The sequence below is a fragment of the Chaetodon auriga genome, chromosome 17 (assembly GCF_051107435.1).
Source record: "Chaetodon auriga isolate fChaAug3 chromosome 17, fChaAug3.hap1, whole genome shotgun sequence".
NCBI classification, from domain to species: domain Eukaryota; kingdom Metazoa; phylum Chordata; class Actinopteri; order Chaetodontiformes; family Chaetodontidae; genus Chaetodon; species Chaetodon auriga.
Genome location: NC_135090.1, coordinates 4,428,369 through 4,448,361, shown reverse-complemented (window position 1 = coordinate 4,448,361; position 19,993 = coordinate 4,428,369). Strand labels below are relative to the sequence as shown.

Here is a 19,993-nt window from a genome sequence, read left to right as displayed (position 1 = left end):
ACATACAAGTTACTTGAGAGGTCCTCTTGGAAATCTCTGACCTTGCATATTCTTCCTGAGCTGCAGGACGAAGCAGAGGACTGAAAAGACAGACCTGTTTTCAGTGCTGTCTGAAAACATAACTCATAAAGCTGACTTCACACTTGAGATGAATAAAGTAATATTTCCACAAAGAGAGGGTGTTTGCTCACAACCTGACAGCAAATCAATTATACTTCCCTGCATTACATATAGAAGCAATGTTAAGTAAAGAAGCAGACAACAAGCAGGTTATATCTAACTGCTTCCATATTAATATTATATTAACGCAGTACAGATGAGAATTCCAACCCCATACTGACCACTGGAAATGGTCAAAAATGTCACCACGGTCACGGTCACTGTCACTGTCTGTTTAAAAATTCCTTTAAGCGTAAAATTTCCTATAGTGCAGTAGATTCAAACAGTAGATAAGAGCTGCAAACCAATAATCTATATAAGGATTACAAAAATGTAACTAATACTAGTTATGTTTGCGTAAATGTTCCTGGATCAATCATATTCTTCCATTAAAATCTCAATCCCATGTATATCAGCACCATGTTTTTTACTTATTTATGTGTTTATTTTTTCCAGTTAAATAAGTAAAAGCAAGTGTGGTCTCTATAAATACTGGAAAAAGAAGGTACTGACGTTACAGGGGCTGCTTATACCAGTGGGTCTTACTGCTTGTGTTCAGTGGTTAAGTACTCTAGTAATCTAATTTTAACTTTTTAATATACTATTGGGTAATTTAATCTGTAACACGTCAACATATCTTTTTAAGATCATAATTTGTTTTGTGTGTAAAATCTTCATTTGCAATTTGTGACCTATAGTCACAAATAGCTATCTATAGCTACAAATTAAAGGGAGTGAAAAGTGCAGTAGAATTATAAAGTAGCCTGTAAACAGTTTGCCTCTCCTGTCTTAATCTGACTTTTAAAACCAAAAAAAAACAAAAAACAGAATGTGTGTTCAGCTGACTCAGACAACCCTGCTGTGCCTGTCATTAAGAGGTAGGCTGTGATACGATTGGTTAGAAAGAGCTTTGTTTCTGTGAATAGCTTTGCTTCTAATAATTCAACCTTAAATTTACCTCTTAGGGTTGGAATGAGATTATAGTGTTTTCTATAGGACTGATGCTTTTAACTGTAATTCACAGTGTGTTATTTTTCCAGGACTGATGGAATAAATTAACACACTGTACCATTTTCTACTAAATAACAGACCACTGACTAAACAATGGGAAAATGTAGATGTAGTACTTGCTAGTAGCGCTTAACACAGGCTATGGTTTATGTAGGACCCCCATAAGTGGGCTCACAACAGGTTCCTCTGATGATGAGATCTCACACAGCTATGTATCAAATCTCCATCTCTTATCCAGCAGCATCTGAGAGAGACATCCAAGTCACCCGAGCATGTGCTCATCCCGGCTGAAATTGACCTTCTCTAATGGATGAAAAGAAGATGAAAAGCGGCTTTGTGGCATTGCCGGCCCCTGAGGGACACCAAGAAGTGTAATCAGCAATGACCCATGCTAGACTCCACCAATCCCAGGGAGTTCCTGAACATACCCAGCCTGCCTCGGGGGAGCTGTGCCTGGAACAGCGGAACAAGCACTTGATAACTGCGAATGAATTATGAAATCTGCGCATCTGTCAGCTCCTTCCTCAAATTGCCACAATTTACCCAAGCCAGCAGCCTATAACCAGCACATCACTTGGATGTCTCCTCTCAGATGTATGCAGCGTTTCCTAAAACAGACCGCTTTAAATAAACATATATGTAAAAAGTCAGTGCAGATTGGAAGCAAGCCACCTGTGTAGATGCATGACAAACTCAAATAGAAAGCAGCAAGAGACTGAGCGTGGGAAAACAAGCTGTCAGTACGGTGATGATTGGAACAGGGTACAAGGTAATAAGATTGTTTGGCATAAATCACTGAGGAGACCTGGTGAGTACACAGGCGCCGGCTCTAAGTTCATTTCACCATCCATTAACATTTAACCAGAGTGGAAATAAAGTGTGTTCACACTTTCTTCAAGGCACATCAGTGAGAGACTTCACCGCAGGCCAGCAATGTGAATGTGTATTCATTGTTCTTCAGCTTCCTCTATGTTTTTACCAGGGTGATCTTATGTTAAGCATTTGTGCCGTCATGATAGTGATGCTTCCAAAAGCTGAAACGATCAGTTGGTTGGTGTAAAAATGAATTATTTTGATCATGAATTACTGTGCTTGGAGTCTTTTTTCAATGACTTCAGCTTCTCACATATGTGCATTTGCTGCTTTTCTTTGTCACATATGATACCACACTGAAAATCCGATAGTCGAATTAAAATAAGGAACATAACTACTTTGTGACACTGTACAAAGAAAACGACTTATCGGCTAGCTCAGAAAATAAGCAGCTTAATGGATCTACCCATAATTTTTCATTTTCTGGAGCAGCTGAAAACACACCTTATCACCTTCTAATGCTGTCATGTTGATGGAGTTAACAAACAGTTGTGGATTTACTCATCCAGCAGACCTTTTTTGTCCATCTCGCTCAATATACATGGTTATTTCTTTGTGAAATGATGACTGCAAGAGACATTTTTAGAATACACAAAGTCACTAGATCCATTGTTAATGTATTGATTAGTGCAGCTTTAAAAAGTCTTTTCAACAAAGCCACAAAAACTAGCTGTTCGTCATTCGGTTGAGTCACCTTCAGTTTTGAGTTTAGACTGAGACACACACAGAATCAGGCTCCATTGTCTAAGCAATCTAAGGTTCTGCTGCATATCTATGAACTTTTTTTATTGTTTGAACCAAAAGGCATCTTGGGTGATTCTTTCACAAGTACACAGCTGACAATAAAAGTTGCAATAGAAAGCTGCCAAACTATAGGTATCTTGATTGTTCTCGCCACATTTGGAGGGGATATAGTAAATGCAAATGCATCCCCGTCGGCACTGAAGAACCATAGAGTCAACTTTGTATTGTGCATCTAGACGAAGACCCAAAGCACAGTTTATTTGCCATATAACTCGGCACAAGGTGATGAAGTTTGTAGCCTCCCTGAGGCAACATATCCAATAGTCACCATCACTCTCTTCTCCAGCTGCATGGCCAAGTAAATGTCTGTTTCTTCTCTGTTTAGCAGCAGTCAGAGTTATAAATCAAAAGTGAGTCGGGAGGCAAAGTCCGATCAAAAGGGCATCTCTTGAGATACATCCGAGACGCACTGGTGAGGGGGAGGTGGACTGCAAACAGTCCCCGCTGGGTCGAGACAGAATCTGAATAAATCTTGATAGAAGTTTCTACATCTTCACAGGGGCCAATGGACAGTTCTGAAAAGTTCTCAGTATTCTTTACCTTATTGTTGTCGATGAAAAACTAACTTTGAGCACAATCACAATGGCAAAGCTGGTAATTTTGTTAACTGTTACACCACTTCAATAAAAATAAAAATTCGAACATGGGATTAATTAATTCACATTTTCTGGACTACCGTATGTAGTCCAAATGAAAAAGAGAAACCATGACCAAGAACTACACTCCCATTAAAAAACACCCATATATCAGAGGTTTAGATGATTTTACCAGGCTTTAGAAACTTTGTCAAAAACACCTAACTTTTGAAAGTACCTTTCACAGCACTGGCATTGATAATAAAGTAGCTCCTTCTCTTTGGACCATCTCCATTCAAAACCATGCAATTATCCTGCCTGGATTGCTCTTCAGCTCATTTAGACGTGTTGTTTGGACTTGCAGTTTTCCTCTGGTAATTGACAGAATTCAGCACAAACAGTCCCAGTCACTTTGCAGGAAATTCATTTCATTAAATGTGTCATTATTTTATTCGAAACATTCACAGAGCTCTCATAATGAACCATCTGAAAAACAGCACAGCACATAAAAAGCTGCGGCAAGCCCGCTTTATAGTAGACGGTTGGGTTATTCTGTGATGTGCTCTTGTACACAAACAGCGGTTGTTTATAACTTCATTTCTGGGCTATACAGTAAATATCTTCAGGCACTTGGAGCTTCTCTGGTTCATGTTTGTTTTTACAAAATATATATATTCCTAAATACCTGCTGCAGGGACCCAACTGCAAAACTAAGACCGTGGGTTGATGACTGTCTGGCCATCAGACTGGCTTATTAAATGCAAGTAAACTTTCTCTTAAAAGTGGCATCTCGGTGGTTCCGCTACCTACACTTGTTCCCTTGGTAACATTTCCAATTCAATTGGGACATATTCCTCAAATCATGACTCACAAGTCTAAGGGCTCAGTATGTGTGAGAACGTATGGTTCGTTTGTTAAAAGGCAAAAGAGTTAACAGCTGCTACACTCCAAGGCCGGGAAAAAGGCTGCTGTTACAGAGAGGAGTGAGATGCAAAATCATTCAAATAGGGATAAGAGTGCACACTCCTATCAGGAATTCACAGTGTTGAACTTGTTTGAACACAAAAAAACTGACTGAAGTAGGTGGAAGCATTGAAAAAAGAGCTAAGAGAGTATTACTTATGTTGTATTTATTATTATTTAGCATTTGGACCTTTACTGATAGAGCTTTACTGATCTGTCTTCTACCAATATTCAATTCTAGGCTAATTTTTAGGAAAATATTGACTGTAAATAAAAAGGATTTTTACTACAAATCATCCATAGAAGGTGATAGTACATTTTTCAGCTTTGAGTCTCAGCTCAGAGTCCATCAACATTTCTATGAACTCCTCTCTTCTGTCATGAGGACTGCAGTGGCTGCACAGTAAGAGAAGCATTTTTAATGAACTTTAAACACATCATGGTTAGGAGTTTGCCAGGAGCCACAGTGACTGGCCATTTTAAAAGACTTCTCTTGGTTTATAAAGCACTGAATGGTTTCAGGCCACGATGCATTTCTGATGTGCTGCTACACTGTGAACCATGCAGACCTCTCAGATGGTCAGGGACAGGTCTGCTTACTGTCCCGAGGGTCAAAACTCAACATGGAGAAGAAACATCTAGTTTTTGAAACACACTACAAGAGGACTTAGGTCTGCTCCAGCTCTCAGTTCTTTTAGGCCAGAGACCTTTTATTAAATTACATTTGAGATTATTCATTCATACTTTGCCCTGCACTGAAATGATTACTCTCCAGTTATATCTGGTTTTACTATTTCAGCTTGTTTTTATCTTTGTCTTATATCGTACTTGAATGTCTTTTTATATTGTCTAGTGTTCCTTTTATATCTTGTCTTAATGTCTTTCATGCGTTATGTAAAGCACTTTGAGTTGTTTTGTTGTTGAAAGGTGCTATACAAATAAACCTGCCGTACCTGGCCTTAAGTAGTCAGCAGCACATTCACTGATAATGTGTGATGATGGATCCACCCTGTACACGTGTGCATCGCTGTTGTGCTGTTTTCCTCCAGACATAAAACATTCACATCATGCTGCTTTCATCTGCCCAGTACTCACTTTAAAACTGTGTTTATGATACTTATTCAAAGTGCCTGAAACAGACAATTTAGAGCAGATGTTCATTTCCACCTGTTGCTTTTCATGCACGTGCGCAGTCCACAGCAGTTCTGGAGTGGACTGCTCCACTGCAGCAGGTGTGCATTATGCACCGCAGTCAATCACATCAATCAGAGGTCAAGTCAATTAACTTGAAATTAATAAAACCTAAATATTTATGTTGAGTTAATGACAAAAGATTAGCTGTTTCTAGTCAATTGCTGTATGATGTTCTACAGTGTACTCAGTCTGGAGCTGGACTTTATGATACAAGAAAACCAAGGCGGTGTGTTGTGGCCCATCAGAAGCCTGAACTGTGTTTCTACCTCGTAGAAGATCCGGGGTCGGGTGTGGCCAATTGTAGGTCCTGATCAGCTGCCAGTCAAAATCGTCGTCCTGGCCCTGTCGGTACTCACACAAGCCAGGGTCCGAGTCCTCATCAAAGGTACAGCCAGCTGCAGTGAGGAAAGAGTAACATGTTAGGAAACAAAGTTAGAAAACTGAAAGATATTAAGATGTTGACCTGAAGCTTTGTTACATGCTGTCAGGAGGAAACTGGAGAAGAAATGCAAGGACGCCAGACAAATGATTGCTCTGTTACATCACCACAGGCTTACTGTATACGTGTTAATACATCAACTCCTGGAGAATCTTTGCAGCTATAAACTAAATTACAGCTAATGGTTAGCACAGGGTAGTCAGCATGGACTGCCTATTTCATCCATTCCCTCAAAATCTGCCACCATTTGGTGCAATTAGCCCTGTGCTGTGAAAATGACACAGCAGCCACAGGTCATCCAGATCGCCAGAAATAATGGGCAGCAATGCCAGAGCAGCAAGGGGGATTCTTCAGCTGATGGAGGACAACAACAGCCTGGCTCTTAGCCTGTGAAGGTGACCCAACCCTGTCTGGCCTCTAATGGTAACATTCACTATTTTGCCATTATCACACAAACCACATGCTTTTAAAGCTACCAGCTCGGTTGTCAAAGTAAAGGGAAAAATGCTATGTTCTTTTTTAATTGGTCAGAAAACACAGGTGTACTTCAAAAAAATCTAGAAATAAATAGTCTGGACTTGGGAGGACCAGTTCGTGGTCATGCACAGATGTGTGCCAAATGCAGTGTTTAGACACAGTAAAGTCTTTTAGGGATGGAGTTAAAGATTATTTTCTTCCTTGAACAAACTTTTTGATAATTTTGTCTAATCTATGAATTGTTCAGTCTATAAAATGCCAGAAAATGAAGTTCTGAGTACCCATCACAATTTCCCAGAGCCCCCTTCAATTTGCTTGTCTTGTTCAAAAAACAGTCCAAAACACAAAATATTTAATTGTGAATCAATTATGAAAATTATCAACAGTAATTGGTCAACCACTAAAAAAAAAAAGGCTACTCAGAGCGTGAAACCATCAAACAGTTCCTGAATTGGCGGGCAGGCCGCCCGGATGGAACCTAGACTCATTATAGAGGGGACACACATGGCCAGAAAACATTTTCACATGCCAAACACAGGTGCAACTCAAATTGCTGTGCTGCAAGAGCATCATTAATGTTGTTAGCTCCACCTGTGATTTTCCTGCAAATACAAGTCATAAAGTCTGCTTTGAAAAAGCTCGATAAACTCACACTCATTTGAGAATGATGAAGAAACAAGAGTTCAAGGTCTGATGCTGCGAGGACATCTAGATTCATGTTAGTGAGATTTATTCAGAAAGCAGAACATTTAAATAATATGGAGAGAGTTTACACCAGGATACAGGAAAAAGCAGGCATTGCTCATTGATCAAACTTCTTCAGACTCATTATGTCAATATGAAGAAGTGCCTTCAAAGTTTTTGGATTCCGAAAACGCCAAACTTAAAAAGTTTGGAAACCACTGTCTTGGAACATGATAAAATATTTTCCCATAACTCAGATTTAACAAAAAAACAAGGCGATGGAGTACCAAAAGTTTGTGTATGTCACCAAAAGGGGAAAAGGGGGGAGGCTTACCTGTACTTAATGACGAAAAACACAGGTCAAAGTAATGCTTTTTCTAAAATTTTACAGCATCACACAGAGGGCAAATCAGAGGTGCAGAAACATGCTACACCAATTATTGCATTTATTCTCTCTCTGCCATCCACTTTCATAATCACCCTCTTCTACCAACTGTCTCTCTTGCCAGTAGCTTCTCTCAAAATCACAACTGAATCACAATGTGAAAGTGGTGTGTAGATATCCTTCAGGTAATACTGAAAATCTAATCATAACGTGCAACGCATTTCACTTTCAACCAGGTGACTAACTGTAGTCATGTAATATAGGAACTAGTTTATCCAATCCTTGTTGCTCTGATATTTTCTTATAATTTATTCACCATGTTCAACAATCTCAGCACCTACTGTCCTGAGCACAGTGACATCACAATCGATAGAACTGATGGCTACATAAGTAAAATCTGAGCTTTCCTTTTAATACTTCTAGCACCAATGTCCTTGCAATTGTACAGTCTGACTGCACATCTCACTCCAAACTAACTGCAACTTAATTCCAAACGCCCAGAGCCGTCTACGGTCCCAGGACCCTCGTCACTAACAGATCATATTAAGGCTTGGCAGCAGTGCTGCTGGAGTTAAAGAGCGACACTGACTCAGTGCCAGCTTCTACTTGGTAGTATCCTGTTTGGCCTACTCCCCAAATGTTGCTTTTGTGTTTTGTTTAGAGGCTCCACCTGTTTTCTTTACTAATGTATAAGATTTGAGTCTTAAGAAACATTGTATGCTGCAATAAACTACTAAGATTGCTAATTCTGGACCACCGCTTTCGCCGTTCCTGCTGACAAACAAATATCATCATCTCACCACCAGTGAACGTCCCCACCGCCCCGGCCCTCTTCCCCTCCGCCTGCAGCCAACCAAGTGTTTCCGGGTGTGTAAGCAGATCAGAGTTTTAATTGCCTCCTGTGTGAGGGATGCTTGTTGTGCTGCGCCGTGCCCGCTTATATGAGGATGAGAGGGCTGAGTGGTGGAGCAGGCCCTGTGGTGAAGGCCTGCCTTTCATCGAGAGCCCTCCAGCTCCAGGAAGAAATGTCACCAGACACGTTCCACTGATTCCCCTCATTAAGACTCATCCTTCCCAGCCTCCTTTGCTTTTAGCGCACACGTTCCTCTCAGTGCCCAAATGAGCTTCTCTGGCAGCAGGAGGGCAAGCCCATGTAATTAGAAAAGCCACGTGCGTTCTGCTCAATTCTTCCTGATGTGTGTGTGTGTGTGTGTGCATTTCTTCAAATGTGCATGTAGGACGTGTGTGCGTGGTTGGCTGAGGTTGTTTACTGTTTTGATGTTTACTTAAAAATGAATAAAATTATAATGAATCCGTCAATGTGACACAGGCTAAAGCTGTAACGACTGCAGGAATGAATTATTTGTGTTCATCACAGCAACAGGGAATGCAGCCAACACGGGACTAAGATTGCTCAAATTTCCACATAATAATGACTTGAATGTGAGGAAAAGCAGCTTTGAGAATGCTAATTGCTTATCAGAGGCGATAGCGCAGCGCAGTTCGGCACGGTCCCCAGGCAACGCACCGCCACGCAGAGCAGCAATAACACCTAGAGACGTGGACGGCAGGGCCCGAGATAACTTCAGTGAGCCACTGTCACAGCTGACAAGCTTTTCAGGAAGGGAACAAAGAGGGAGAAATAAATAAAGGTGCAAGAATGAGGAGCCCTCCTCTTTGAAAGGTAGGAGAGGTAATTTGCCAAACAAGACCCGAGCTTGTTGTTAGATACCGATAGATGTCTGGTGTTATCTACATTTGGCTCGTCCTAATTTCTCGACTCTTTCTTCTACCTGGCGAAGAATTTAGTAAGTAAGTAATGGTGAGATTTTTTTTCTGTTCTTTACCCACCAAACATGTAATTTCCTACTTACAAGCCAGCTAAACAGACGTTAATGTTCACATCCAAGTCACTTCATTGCTCCGACCCAAACTCTATGGTAGTCTTTCATCAGATTCCACATAAGCAAGCAGTAAAATGTTTTTCTTATAGCTAATTTTAAATGAGACTGCTGATCAGAGTAATCCTCTGTGTGGTATTGGGGGATTTTACTTAACGGCAGGCAAAGACTGCAAGAAGCTGCTAAGAATCTCATTAATGCAGCTTTCAGTGACGGTCTAAATACTGTTTCAGAGGCTTCACTGTGATATGTCACAATTCTGAGGGGGAAAACAATATTAGTAATTTTTCTGACGTTCTTTTTTTTTTTAAATGGAGCAATATTTCCTCCTCATTGTCAACCAATGCCACTCTTTATTACGGAAGATGTCACATACTGTATGTATATTTCTATTTCTAAAAAAGCCGTAATAAGTTGCTAAACATCTGGGTTCTGTATTTTTTCACTTACTTTGTGGTTGATTGATGCATTTTTGGTTAACATTAAGGCTCTATGGTACACAGGATCAAGATATATCAGGCTTTGATACATACACAGTGCTTGTTAGTAGATCAATCTATATTTCTTTTCATGGGGTGGTTTGACGTTAGCATAGATGCTGCTATAGCTATAGCAGAGAATTTCTTCCTTTTTAGACGAGCAAAGGACAGCACTAAAAGCTTCTCTCTACGGAAAAGATGTTACGGCTCTTCTCCAACTGGCTTCAGCAAGAGTCCTACTACATCATATGGTTTGTTGATCTGTCTGGTTGTAAGTTAACCTGTGATAGATGACAGCCAGATGGCTCATCCAATAACCTGCCAAGTATTTTTTGAAACTGCCCTTTTCCAGTTTCCAAGGACGACTTTTCAGATGCCTCTGCGTAACACAGTTTGTTGACGCTAAGAAAAATCTAAAGTATGAGCAGCATTATGATGCAAACATACTGAGTATGAGCTTTCTCAGCAGCTTTACCTGACCTTACAATAACTGCAGGCAAAATTACTTTGAGGAAAAAAACATTGAAAATGGATTTCAACAAATGCTTAAAATGCCTAATTTGCCTTGGCTTTAAGCAATTAAAGAGCTGATACATCTAAATTACAAAAACATGTTTGTCTTTTTTAATTATTTTTTTGTATTGTGACATGTAACAAGCTCGAATCGTTGTATTGTGGTGGAAAAAATCTGAGCAAATAAAGCCAAATAAACAGAAATACCACTAGATTTAAGTAAGAAAATATGTTTTTACTTTTGTAAAGGTGCACCGACACGTTTACAGATGCCTTTTGAAATCCGTCAGGAGTCTAATACCTTCCAGTGTACATAGTGGGAGTTAAATGAATCCCATTAGCAGTGTTTGTGCCCTATCAAAGTCAGGAAGTAGAAGGAAGAGCATAACTCTGCTGCACAAAGTGGATGTGAGGCAGCCAGAAAAGGTCCTGGATGGAGATTAATGAGAGAGGGTGCAGACCGGCCTGAAGTGGTTGTGATGGACCCCAGGTACCACTGTCCAACCTGGTCCGCTTCTTCAGTGGATACCACGACCCTGACTAATAGCCCACACAGCAGACACATCATAAATATGTTGTGATGGAGAGGGAGGAAAACACAAGCCTCTTACAGGGCATTTATCCTGGAGAGGGAGAAATAAATTAGAGGGGCGAGACAGAAACCGTGAGCTGGGTGAAGAGCCCTCCAACAGAAGGAGAGGAAGAGCAAAGCCAAAGAGGGGCGGGGATAATGAAAACAAATCGCAGATCGTGTGAAACAAGAGGATTGAAAAGGATGGAAAACAAGATTTTGTTCCATCGTCTGCAGAAGCTATACAGCATAAAACACTAAGAGGTAATCAAAGAAGTCTAGAATGAAGATGGGTTTCTATTGATCACACTGATCCAGTGCAGCTCTCAGATGAGCTTAAATCATCTATATACAGATTTAACAAGGGCACTCATTTGCAATTACTCTTACAAGGATAACAGTGATTACATAGTGCAGGGCAGAGTGGCAACTCACAGATTCTCATAGATATAAATCCAAGCCAGTATGGATGGCTGCCAGTCGGAAAGATTGCTTTTCACTGCTCATTTGAAGAAAATGAACTGTAAATGTTACTGAAACCACCATTAAGATACCCTTGGACTTCCTCTTTCATGATCAAGTTGATTGCTAGTCTTTTTTTTCTGATGTTTCAAGGCAAGGACTTGTTTTTCCCCTTCAATTTAAGTTTAAGACTCCCACTACCACTGCATGCGAGTTACTACTTTTAATGCAGTTTTTTTTTTTTTCTTCTTCAAACATGGAGCGCCCTTCTTGTCACTAATCTTCTCTTATTAGCTAAAAAATCTGACTTAAAGTTGACTGGGTGAAACCTGACCAAAAAGCTCACCCTGTGCTGATAAGGCAGCTCTATCTGTTAAGCTCATTTCCCATTGCATTAAAGCAAATTCCGCAGGCAAAACCACCTTATATTGTGTAACCAGCAGCAGAGCTCTGCTGGCACTCCTTTAATCAGAGCCTCTCAGATACTGGAGCTCTGTTGGGACTGAGGATCCAGGATGTTCTGCCGCTTCTCTTGTTTGGTTTGAGATAAAGCTTCGCTGCTGCGTGATTTGCATTTGAGCGTGTGCAGGCAATGCATCAGACCTGACAAGTATACTTACAGAAGGTGGGGAGTGGAGCGAGGGATGGGGGGGGAGGGGGGAGGGGGGACGCAGCTGTACAGCTCATCAATAGTGAGCCTGCAGAAGAACGCCACTTCCTCATAGACCATTAATAAAAGCCACTGCATTTTCAGAAGAGGACAGGAAACAGTGTGAGGGAGGGAGCGGGGTGAAGAAGAAAAAAGGTAAAAGAGTAGAGAATGTTAGTTTTATTAAAGCAAAACCACCACACTCCTGGCAGACTGTAGGGTTCGGCCAATATAGGTTTTTGATTGACAATACTGAAAGCAATATGCAGTTTTCAGAACAAAGTCCTCGAGAGCCAATATTTGGAAGTCTATAAACTTGACCTTTTTCATCCCATAAAAATATTCAGTGAATTTTATTCTTTCCAACCAGAAACTGCACTGAGACCATTATCATACCAACAAGAACTGAACAGACTCCAAAGGTCAGATGTATAAATGATGCATGCGCACAAAAACCAAGTCTTCCCCACATTAACAAAACCCTGTTTATTTTTTCACATCCTTTAATCATTCGCAGTCTTCTTTTTCCCTGCCTTTATCGGCACATTGCGAAGGAACAGGCCCAAACTGTTGCCCAACATGAATAGCATGGTCACACAGGTCTTCACACAGGTCATCTAAACAGTGCTCTACAGCGCTACTAGTGGTCAAAAAGTCCACAGGACACCTTTAATGAGTATCTCTAAAAACAGAAAGTGCAGTGAGAACACGTGCACCTCACGCTACTTCAGACGAGCATATTTCATACATGCACGTGATTTTTCAGAGAGACAAAACGTAAATGAGGGAAGCAAAAAATACTAAAACACTGTTTGTTGGCCAATTAGGTCACTACCCAATGTTACCGTTCGTGCATGATCGTTGTAGTGTACGCATCCAGTATAGAGACAAATGAGAGCCTTCACTTCACGTGTCCAAGACCAGTGTGTTTCATGTAATGGATAGTCAAGGTCACTGTCTCTAGAAAAAATAAGCATTTGCAATAAAGGGAAAACCCAAGGACTGAATAGATGAGGGGCTCCTTCATGGTACTCCTGTAAACACGAAATTACTCTACTTAATTTTTTCTCTTTTCTGTGTTTCGCATGTCTGACCTAGATATAAAAACAGCATAAATGCAATGCTTAACCATGAACTAAATAACTGATTATCTTTCTGATGTTTGATGATAATGACTGATGGTTTGTAGGTACCTGCGATGAACTGATGATGATACGAGTGCTGTAAGTAGGGCCGCAACAACTCATCAATTTAACGGATTAAAGTGGTGGGCAACAAATTCCATCACTGATTAGTTTGGTCTGCAAGGCGCGCATTGTGGTAAATATGATAGAGTGAGAAAAGCATGATTCAAAGCTATAACTAATTTAAAACAAACATAATGGACAGAAATACATTCTGTTTTTGTGACGGATCAATGCCAGGCCTCTGCAAAAGCTATCTTAAAGCTAACATTGCATAAAGCTAAATGTAATGATAAAGCTGATTTTAAAGCTAATATTTGAACAAGCTAAAGCCCGATAAAGCTATTTCAAAGCTAACATTTGATAAAGCTAATGCCCTGATAAAGCTTGATTGATCAAAAACAGGAGAGAAAAAGGCACGGAACGTATTTCTGTCTGTTACGTCTGCTTGTAAATTAGCCTTCAATTGTGTATTTGTCAAACAGACACAAATCTGCTGGAGATGACAGATTTAGCTAATTACCTCAAATTAGGTCGGGGAGACACTTCATGGCTTTGGTCAGAGACAGTCTAGAGTGAGTCCTTTGTTTCTTCACAAAACAAATATGAACAATATCTGAACAAATGTATTTTAGTTACAGTTCCCTTTAATTCTCGGTGCATGGCTGCATTCCCAGTGTCCATTTATTTAATTTCATTTTCTTATTGTAGTGACCTTGTCTGTATATTTGCCAAGCTGTTTGAATTGTACAGGAAGTCAAGGGATAATATTTCTTTAATAAAATGCCAGAAATAATACATTTACCTTTCCTTTTTATTTGATTAACATTGATTAATCAAAGTAAGAATGGACAGATTAATCAATTATCACAACAATGATAATGGTTGTGCATAAGGACAACCTGTATCCATATTTGTCTTTGTGGGTACAGTTTTATTTGTGAACCTACCACCTTTGGTTCCAGATGTTGGATGAGTGTACCACAGGACTGACCCATCGGTCTACAACCCAAATAAAATCCAATCACACGTCTGACCTAAGACTTACTAAATGAAAACACACCTGTGGCAGAACGCAGTTGATTTTATCGAGACTGCCCACTGTGATAACCTGAGCGAGTAAACACTGCGTGTGTGAGATCGATCAAAATGCACTTGGTGGAGCTACAGCTGCAGTCATTTATCATCATTTATCATGATATGGGGATTTGACTGGAGATATCCACGCATGTTATGACTGATGGACTGAACCGCTGTGCTCTTGTGACCTTTACAAGATGTAGAGTAAATGGTCTGGCACCGGCTACATGGCTGTCCAACCTGAGACAAACCCGGCCGTAAGTCTCCATTAAATGAGGATGAACTGCGGTACGTCTCCTCTAAGCTGCATCCATGTTTCCCAAGCACATCCCCCTGTCTTTAATTCCTGTCTTTAGCTGTTCCCAGGCTTTCACAGCTTTCTCACACTGTCTTGGTCAAAGATACCATATTCTGAATCACAAGACTGATGAGTCAGAATATCTATCTATCTATCTATCTATCTATCTATCTATCTATCTATCTATCTATCTATCTATCTATCTATCTATCTACTTTCCCTCTTACTGCATGGTGCACTTCTCCTGCTTGAGTTGGGAGTGGATAGAAAGATAGGCACCGCAGGGCATATGATGTTGTGTGAAATTGTTTCATTACTGGTCCATGATGGTTCTACTCCCTAACTGCAACTCAGGAAAGTCCTGACCCAGGCCAGTACTTTCTGACGTCAATAACACTTTTTAACATCTCTCTGTTTCTTTAGAAAGTAACGGATAGGTTTTTACTGCCACATAGCACAAAGTAATCACGGTCTACATGCAGGGACTGGTAGGATTATTGGTATATGCAGCTAAATGAGATACACCAGAGATCTGGATAAGAATTTGCTATAGATGTTCCTATTAGAGGTAAGGAGCGGTCACTGATTACCTCATGTACTTGAAATTTAACTAGTTGGCTGTTTAGGACAAGAAGAATAGTCAGTGTTTCCATGGTTTTGTTCCTGAAGTATCAGTCTAACCTCACCTTAAACTGCAGCAAAGACAAGCTGGCCCATGTACAACAAGATTAAAGTGGTGGCTGCATGATATACCAGCAAGGAGGTGGAAAAGTAGATACCGGCAGAGAGAAAAGGTTCTGGCTAAGATATACTTCAACCTTTGTCAGCGCGGAGATGTTGGATAAATTCTCTGCTGGCAGTTTATTTAGGTAGAAGAAGAGAGTCACAAAGCACCCACTACGGACAAAGCAGATACTTTTCATTAGGGCAGGCTCTCTCCTTTCATTTCTCATGTAATCTTTCCCCCCCACCCCATAGAGACATCAATTACAGGCCTCCATCTCCCGCAATCTGAAGCTGCGCTCTAAAACCGGAGCTGCTTAGCCAGTTAATGCTATTGTTAGAGATGTCATGAGGAGAGGGCCGCATGAATAGAGGTTGATGAATAAAAACAGACCTTGTCCGATGAGGCTCAAATCACACTAATTAAGAAGATGGAGAGTTTTTCTTCAGTACCTGCATTACAGCACTAGGCCTCTCACTGATGGAGAAAGGGAGGAAAATGACAGATACACTCAACTACTGTTACATATGAAAATTTAATCAAGAGTGCTGGAGGAGACACTTTTCCCTTCATGTGGAAAGCCACTTTAAGTGGTTATGTCAAGTCTTTTTTGTCCGCTGCAACAGAGGAATATTCATTTCAGGACTGACCTAAATGCATTACCTGAAAGCTTTATATCTCTGTTTGGCGGTGATGTATTCATATTGGAAATTATTACTGTCTCCACGCTTAAATTCTTCATAAATTCTGACCAATTAGAAGCTACATATTAATGAATGGTCCCTAAAAATGTGACAATTTGCGCAGAAGGTGGGGCTTGAGTGGAAATCAAACACATCTAAAGACCTACAGAGGCTTTAAAAATAGCCTGCTTTCTGCTGGATGTTCGAGGCAGTCATGGTAATGGCGTGCATAGATTTACACAACATGCATGATTGCATGATGTTACGACAACCAACCGCCCGGCGGCTTTGATGTCGATTTCCATACAATCAAATGGTAAAAATAAACGCTAAGAATCGCTCCGAGCAGACTGAACTCAGTCATCTGAAACCACAAATGAGGAAACAACTCTACTGCAGCAAGCCTGATAGTGATGGTTATTTATTGGCAACTTTCTTCTTCGTGTTGGCTGCAGAAAATATTATGCGCTCCGTCCTGGTACTCACCGCGGGTGGTCAGCTACAAGAACAGAACGCTCTGTAAGCCATGCAGAAGTTTTTATTATTTATTTGTATACAGCATATACAAAAATAATAAACTACAGAAGGAAACGTGACCAGAATACTAAGAGATAAGATGCAGAGGTTCAGGTGACACTCCGTCCCCTCCTCTGTCCCCAGAGCTCAGCAGGCCCCAGCACCGCTGCTGCAGCTCATCCCTGGGGTGCTCCAGGCAGCTGCAGGGCCGTGACCTCCATTACTGAGACAGGGATCTGATTGCACAGCCTCCCTGCCATCCTTGCCCCAACAGACACACAGCCAGACAATACACTTTAGCACACCACCTGGTTTATGCAGTCCAAGTAGCATGGATAGCAGCATATTTTCTCATTGAGGAAGCTGCAACAGTCACACTTCTGGCATTTTTGATTGAAAATTGACTTTTAGCAATTAATCAATTGTCAAAGTACTTTGGAATAATTTTCTGAGAATCCTCTGATCACTGCAGGTCTACTGATTTTAACAATTTCAAATACTGTTAGCTCTCTGAGTCTATAACAGTGCATCATACTTGGCACTTAAGTACAGTAGTCAAGAAAATGTACTTAAGTTACTTTTAACCACTGAAGGTGAGGCCAAGCTGGACATGCACAGTAGAGCTGGATATGGAACCTCAACACCAATGTCCAGTTTACTGGTCAGGTACTGAAACTCAGATTTTCATTAGAGCACCTTATTACATCCAACCCAAAGAATTCAGCCTTCTCCGCAGCACCACCTGGCTCTGCTGCTAAGCTCAATGCACTGAGCATCTGCAGAAACGCCGCCACTCTGAAAGCCAACTGTCAAGAAGTTAAACAAAATACACAGGCCCAAAAGCAGCTGTTACAACAGCACTTAAAAATCCGCACGCACACACTCCCAATTGCACACACAAACAATATGCTAAACTCACATAACAGGGCACTGTAACCACAGTGATGAGAGCTCCTTTTTGAAAGAGATCAGTGCTCCTCCGAGAGAGTTGCACTGTCTTTGCTTCGACTTAATTACAGCTCATACCTCCCCTCTCACTCTGCAGAGGAGAGAAGAGAGGGCTTTGATTCAGATGCCCCGTGGAGCACTTGATCCTTTCCTTCCGGTGGCATCGTTTACTTCCCCTTTCTAAGCCGTTCTGTCTTCTGCTCTCACTTTTATTTTTTTATTTTTCACCCCACTTGTGCTGAGGATGCATCAAGCATCTTTCTAGTGGCAGCACAAGGTTACACCATTCAGCTGCACAGTTGAGGCACGGAAGCACAAAGTGGTATTCAGTAACAAGAGGCTTTACATCACATTATAAGCAGCACTTCTTCAGCACCATATACATTTAAATGAGCACTTATATTAAGAGGCTTAGCCGTGAGAGTGCTGTCCATTATTATGATAAAAAAATATATTACCCAAATGTCCAAGATGCAGACATAATTGCTCTTCAATCTTTTAGTCGATTTTTGTGAGCTGCTTAATTCCAGCACACTTGGAAATATTGCATGCGGCTATTTAGAGTAACTCCAGTTTTATACGAAGAAAAAAGAGAAAGGAAGGGAGAGTGAAGGAAAGAGAGAAAGATGAAGTGCTTATTCTTTTCAAGAAGCCTGGAAATGCTCCTCTTTATTTAAAAGGTGCCACACAAAGCAGGAAGTTTCATGCCAGTGACTGCAAATGAATAGAGTCCATTTACCCCTTGAATGAATACTCTTACACCGCATGTTATTACAAAGCTACAACATCTGTTAACTGCTGAGCTAAATGAGAAACAATCAAGCCGCCGTGTGAGCACATGTACTTCTTTTAGTCTGGTAAAGTGTTTAAGCAAGACTATGTTACTATTGCTGAACAGAAGACGCTGTGACACTGATGAGAGACAAGTGTGGAATAATGGTGAGTGTAGTGTAACAATAGCACAAGGAGAGAAGAGTCAACAAAGTGACACACAGCAAGGTTGTACCAGCAAAAACCCCTGAGTGAACAGAATTGAAAATTTAGAGAAAGAGTGGAGTAAAATGTAGAGACATCACTGAGGTGGAAATATAAGGAGGCGTCTCGCACAACTGCAGCGTCGGGTAGAATCTCTGACAAATAACTGGGGAAAAACAGGAGAGGTTCAACGGTCAAGGCTGTGAGATTTGAAAGCACAGGGAAGGTCAGGCTGAGCAGAAAATCTAACAGGCTTTGTCTTCGTCAGACCGCTAACCACTCAGCACTTTCCCATAGAGAAAGGAGGAGGTGTGCAGAATGAAACTGTCCCCTGGTTTGTTTCAGGACAGCAAACCCTGAAAGACAAACGGGCAGGGCAGGATCAGGGCTGGCCAAAATAAAACCACGACACCCCACTGTCACAGGTCTGATCGTTCAGTGACCTGATGCAATTTCTACAAGGGGAAAACATCAAATCCACTCTAACAGGATTGTAGTGACTGATGTAATAACTGCCAGAAAACACAATATTTCATCAGAATATGATACAGCATCTGCTAGTGTGTGCCGGTGTGTCTCAGTCTAAAAGCATCTAAATATTTCTCTCAACATGTCCGAGGAGAGGGGTTCATGTCTCTGTTGTATTCACACATACTCACTTATAAAACGAGATGTTTCTTCTTCAGAGCTGTGCATGTGCATCTGGAAATGTATCTATTTTAAACCTCTTCATATAAAACCTCTCAACATCCTCTACACCATGATCCTCTACACCATGAAGATCCTTTTCAGGTGTTTGTGCCACTGGATTCATCCAGTCCACCAATGATGGTGCAATATACTGGCAAACTTTTTTTTTTTTTTTTTTAACCAGTGAACACAGCAGTTAATTTCAATGTAAATACACCATGAAATTAATAGAAAAATAGGCTCCAGGCTACAAATAGGCTGCTGTTGCATTCACTATGAAAACATTTCAGGGGAAATATTCAATTCATGCTTTGGCTAAAGCAGGAAAGAGAAACACACAACAGCAATACACAAGATGTTTGTCCATAAAAATCCATGCAGTCACAATGAATTCCTCACAGTACACAGAGAATGAAATTGAAAAAATTCTTATTTGTGTCACGTTTGGAAGAAAAATAAAAACACAAGGCTCTCTGATCCCTCTGGTGTTTTTCATAAAAAGCAACACGTCCCATTATTTTGGTTAACATGAGAGCTCTGTGCAGTTTAATGACCTCATGATGCAATATCACTTAGTATTAAGGGCTCAAGATTCTCCAAAAACTTGCCAATATTCACTGCTGCTGCTATGTGCAAAAATTTCTAATTAACTTCGGTGTTAATTAGGCACAGATATATTAAATGCTACTCAATTGTTGCTAAATTAGTCAAATATTTTTGACGCTCTTGTTCCCTTTCAGGCAGCACCATAAGCAC

The 19,993-nt window shown here is 40.7% G+C and overlaps 1 protein-coding gene across 4 annotated transcripts in view; it reads right to left on the bottom strand.

The window, feature by feature from the left end:
* ptprua (protein tyrosine phosphatase receptor type Ua) overlaps positions 1-19,993 on the bottom strand; it is a 178,718-nt gene that overhangs the window by 118,935 nt on the left and 39,790 nt on the right. For all 4 annotated transcript variants that reach the window (XM_076754324.1, XM_076754325.1, XM_076754326.1 and 1 more), the window contains exon 2: positions 5,846-5,974. In XM_076754324.1, coding sequence (XP_076610439.1) covers positions 5,846-5,974 — 129 coding nt within the window. The remainder of the gene's footprint in view (positions 1-5,845; positions 5,975-19,993) is intronic.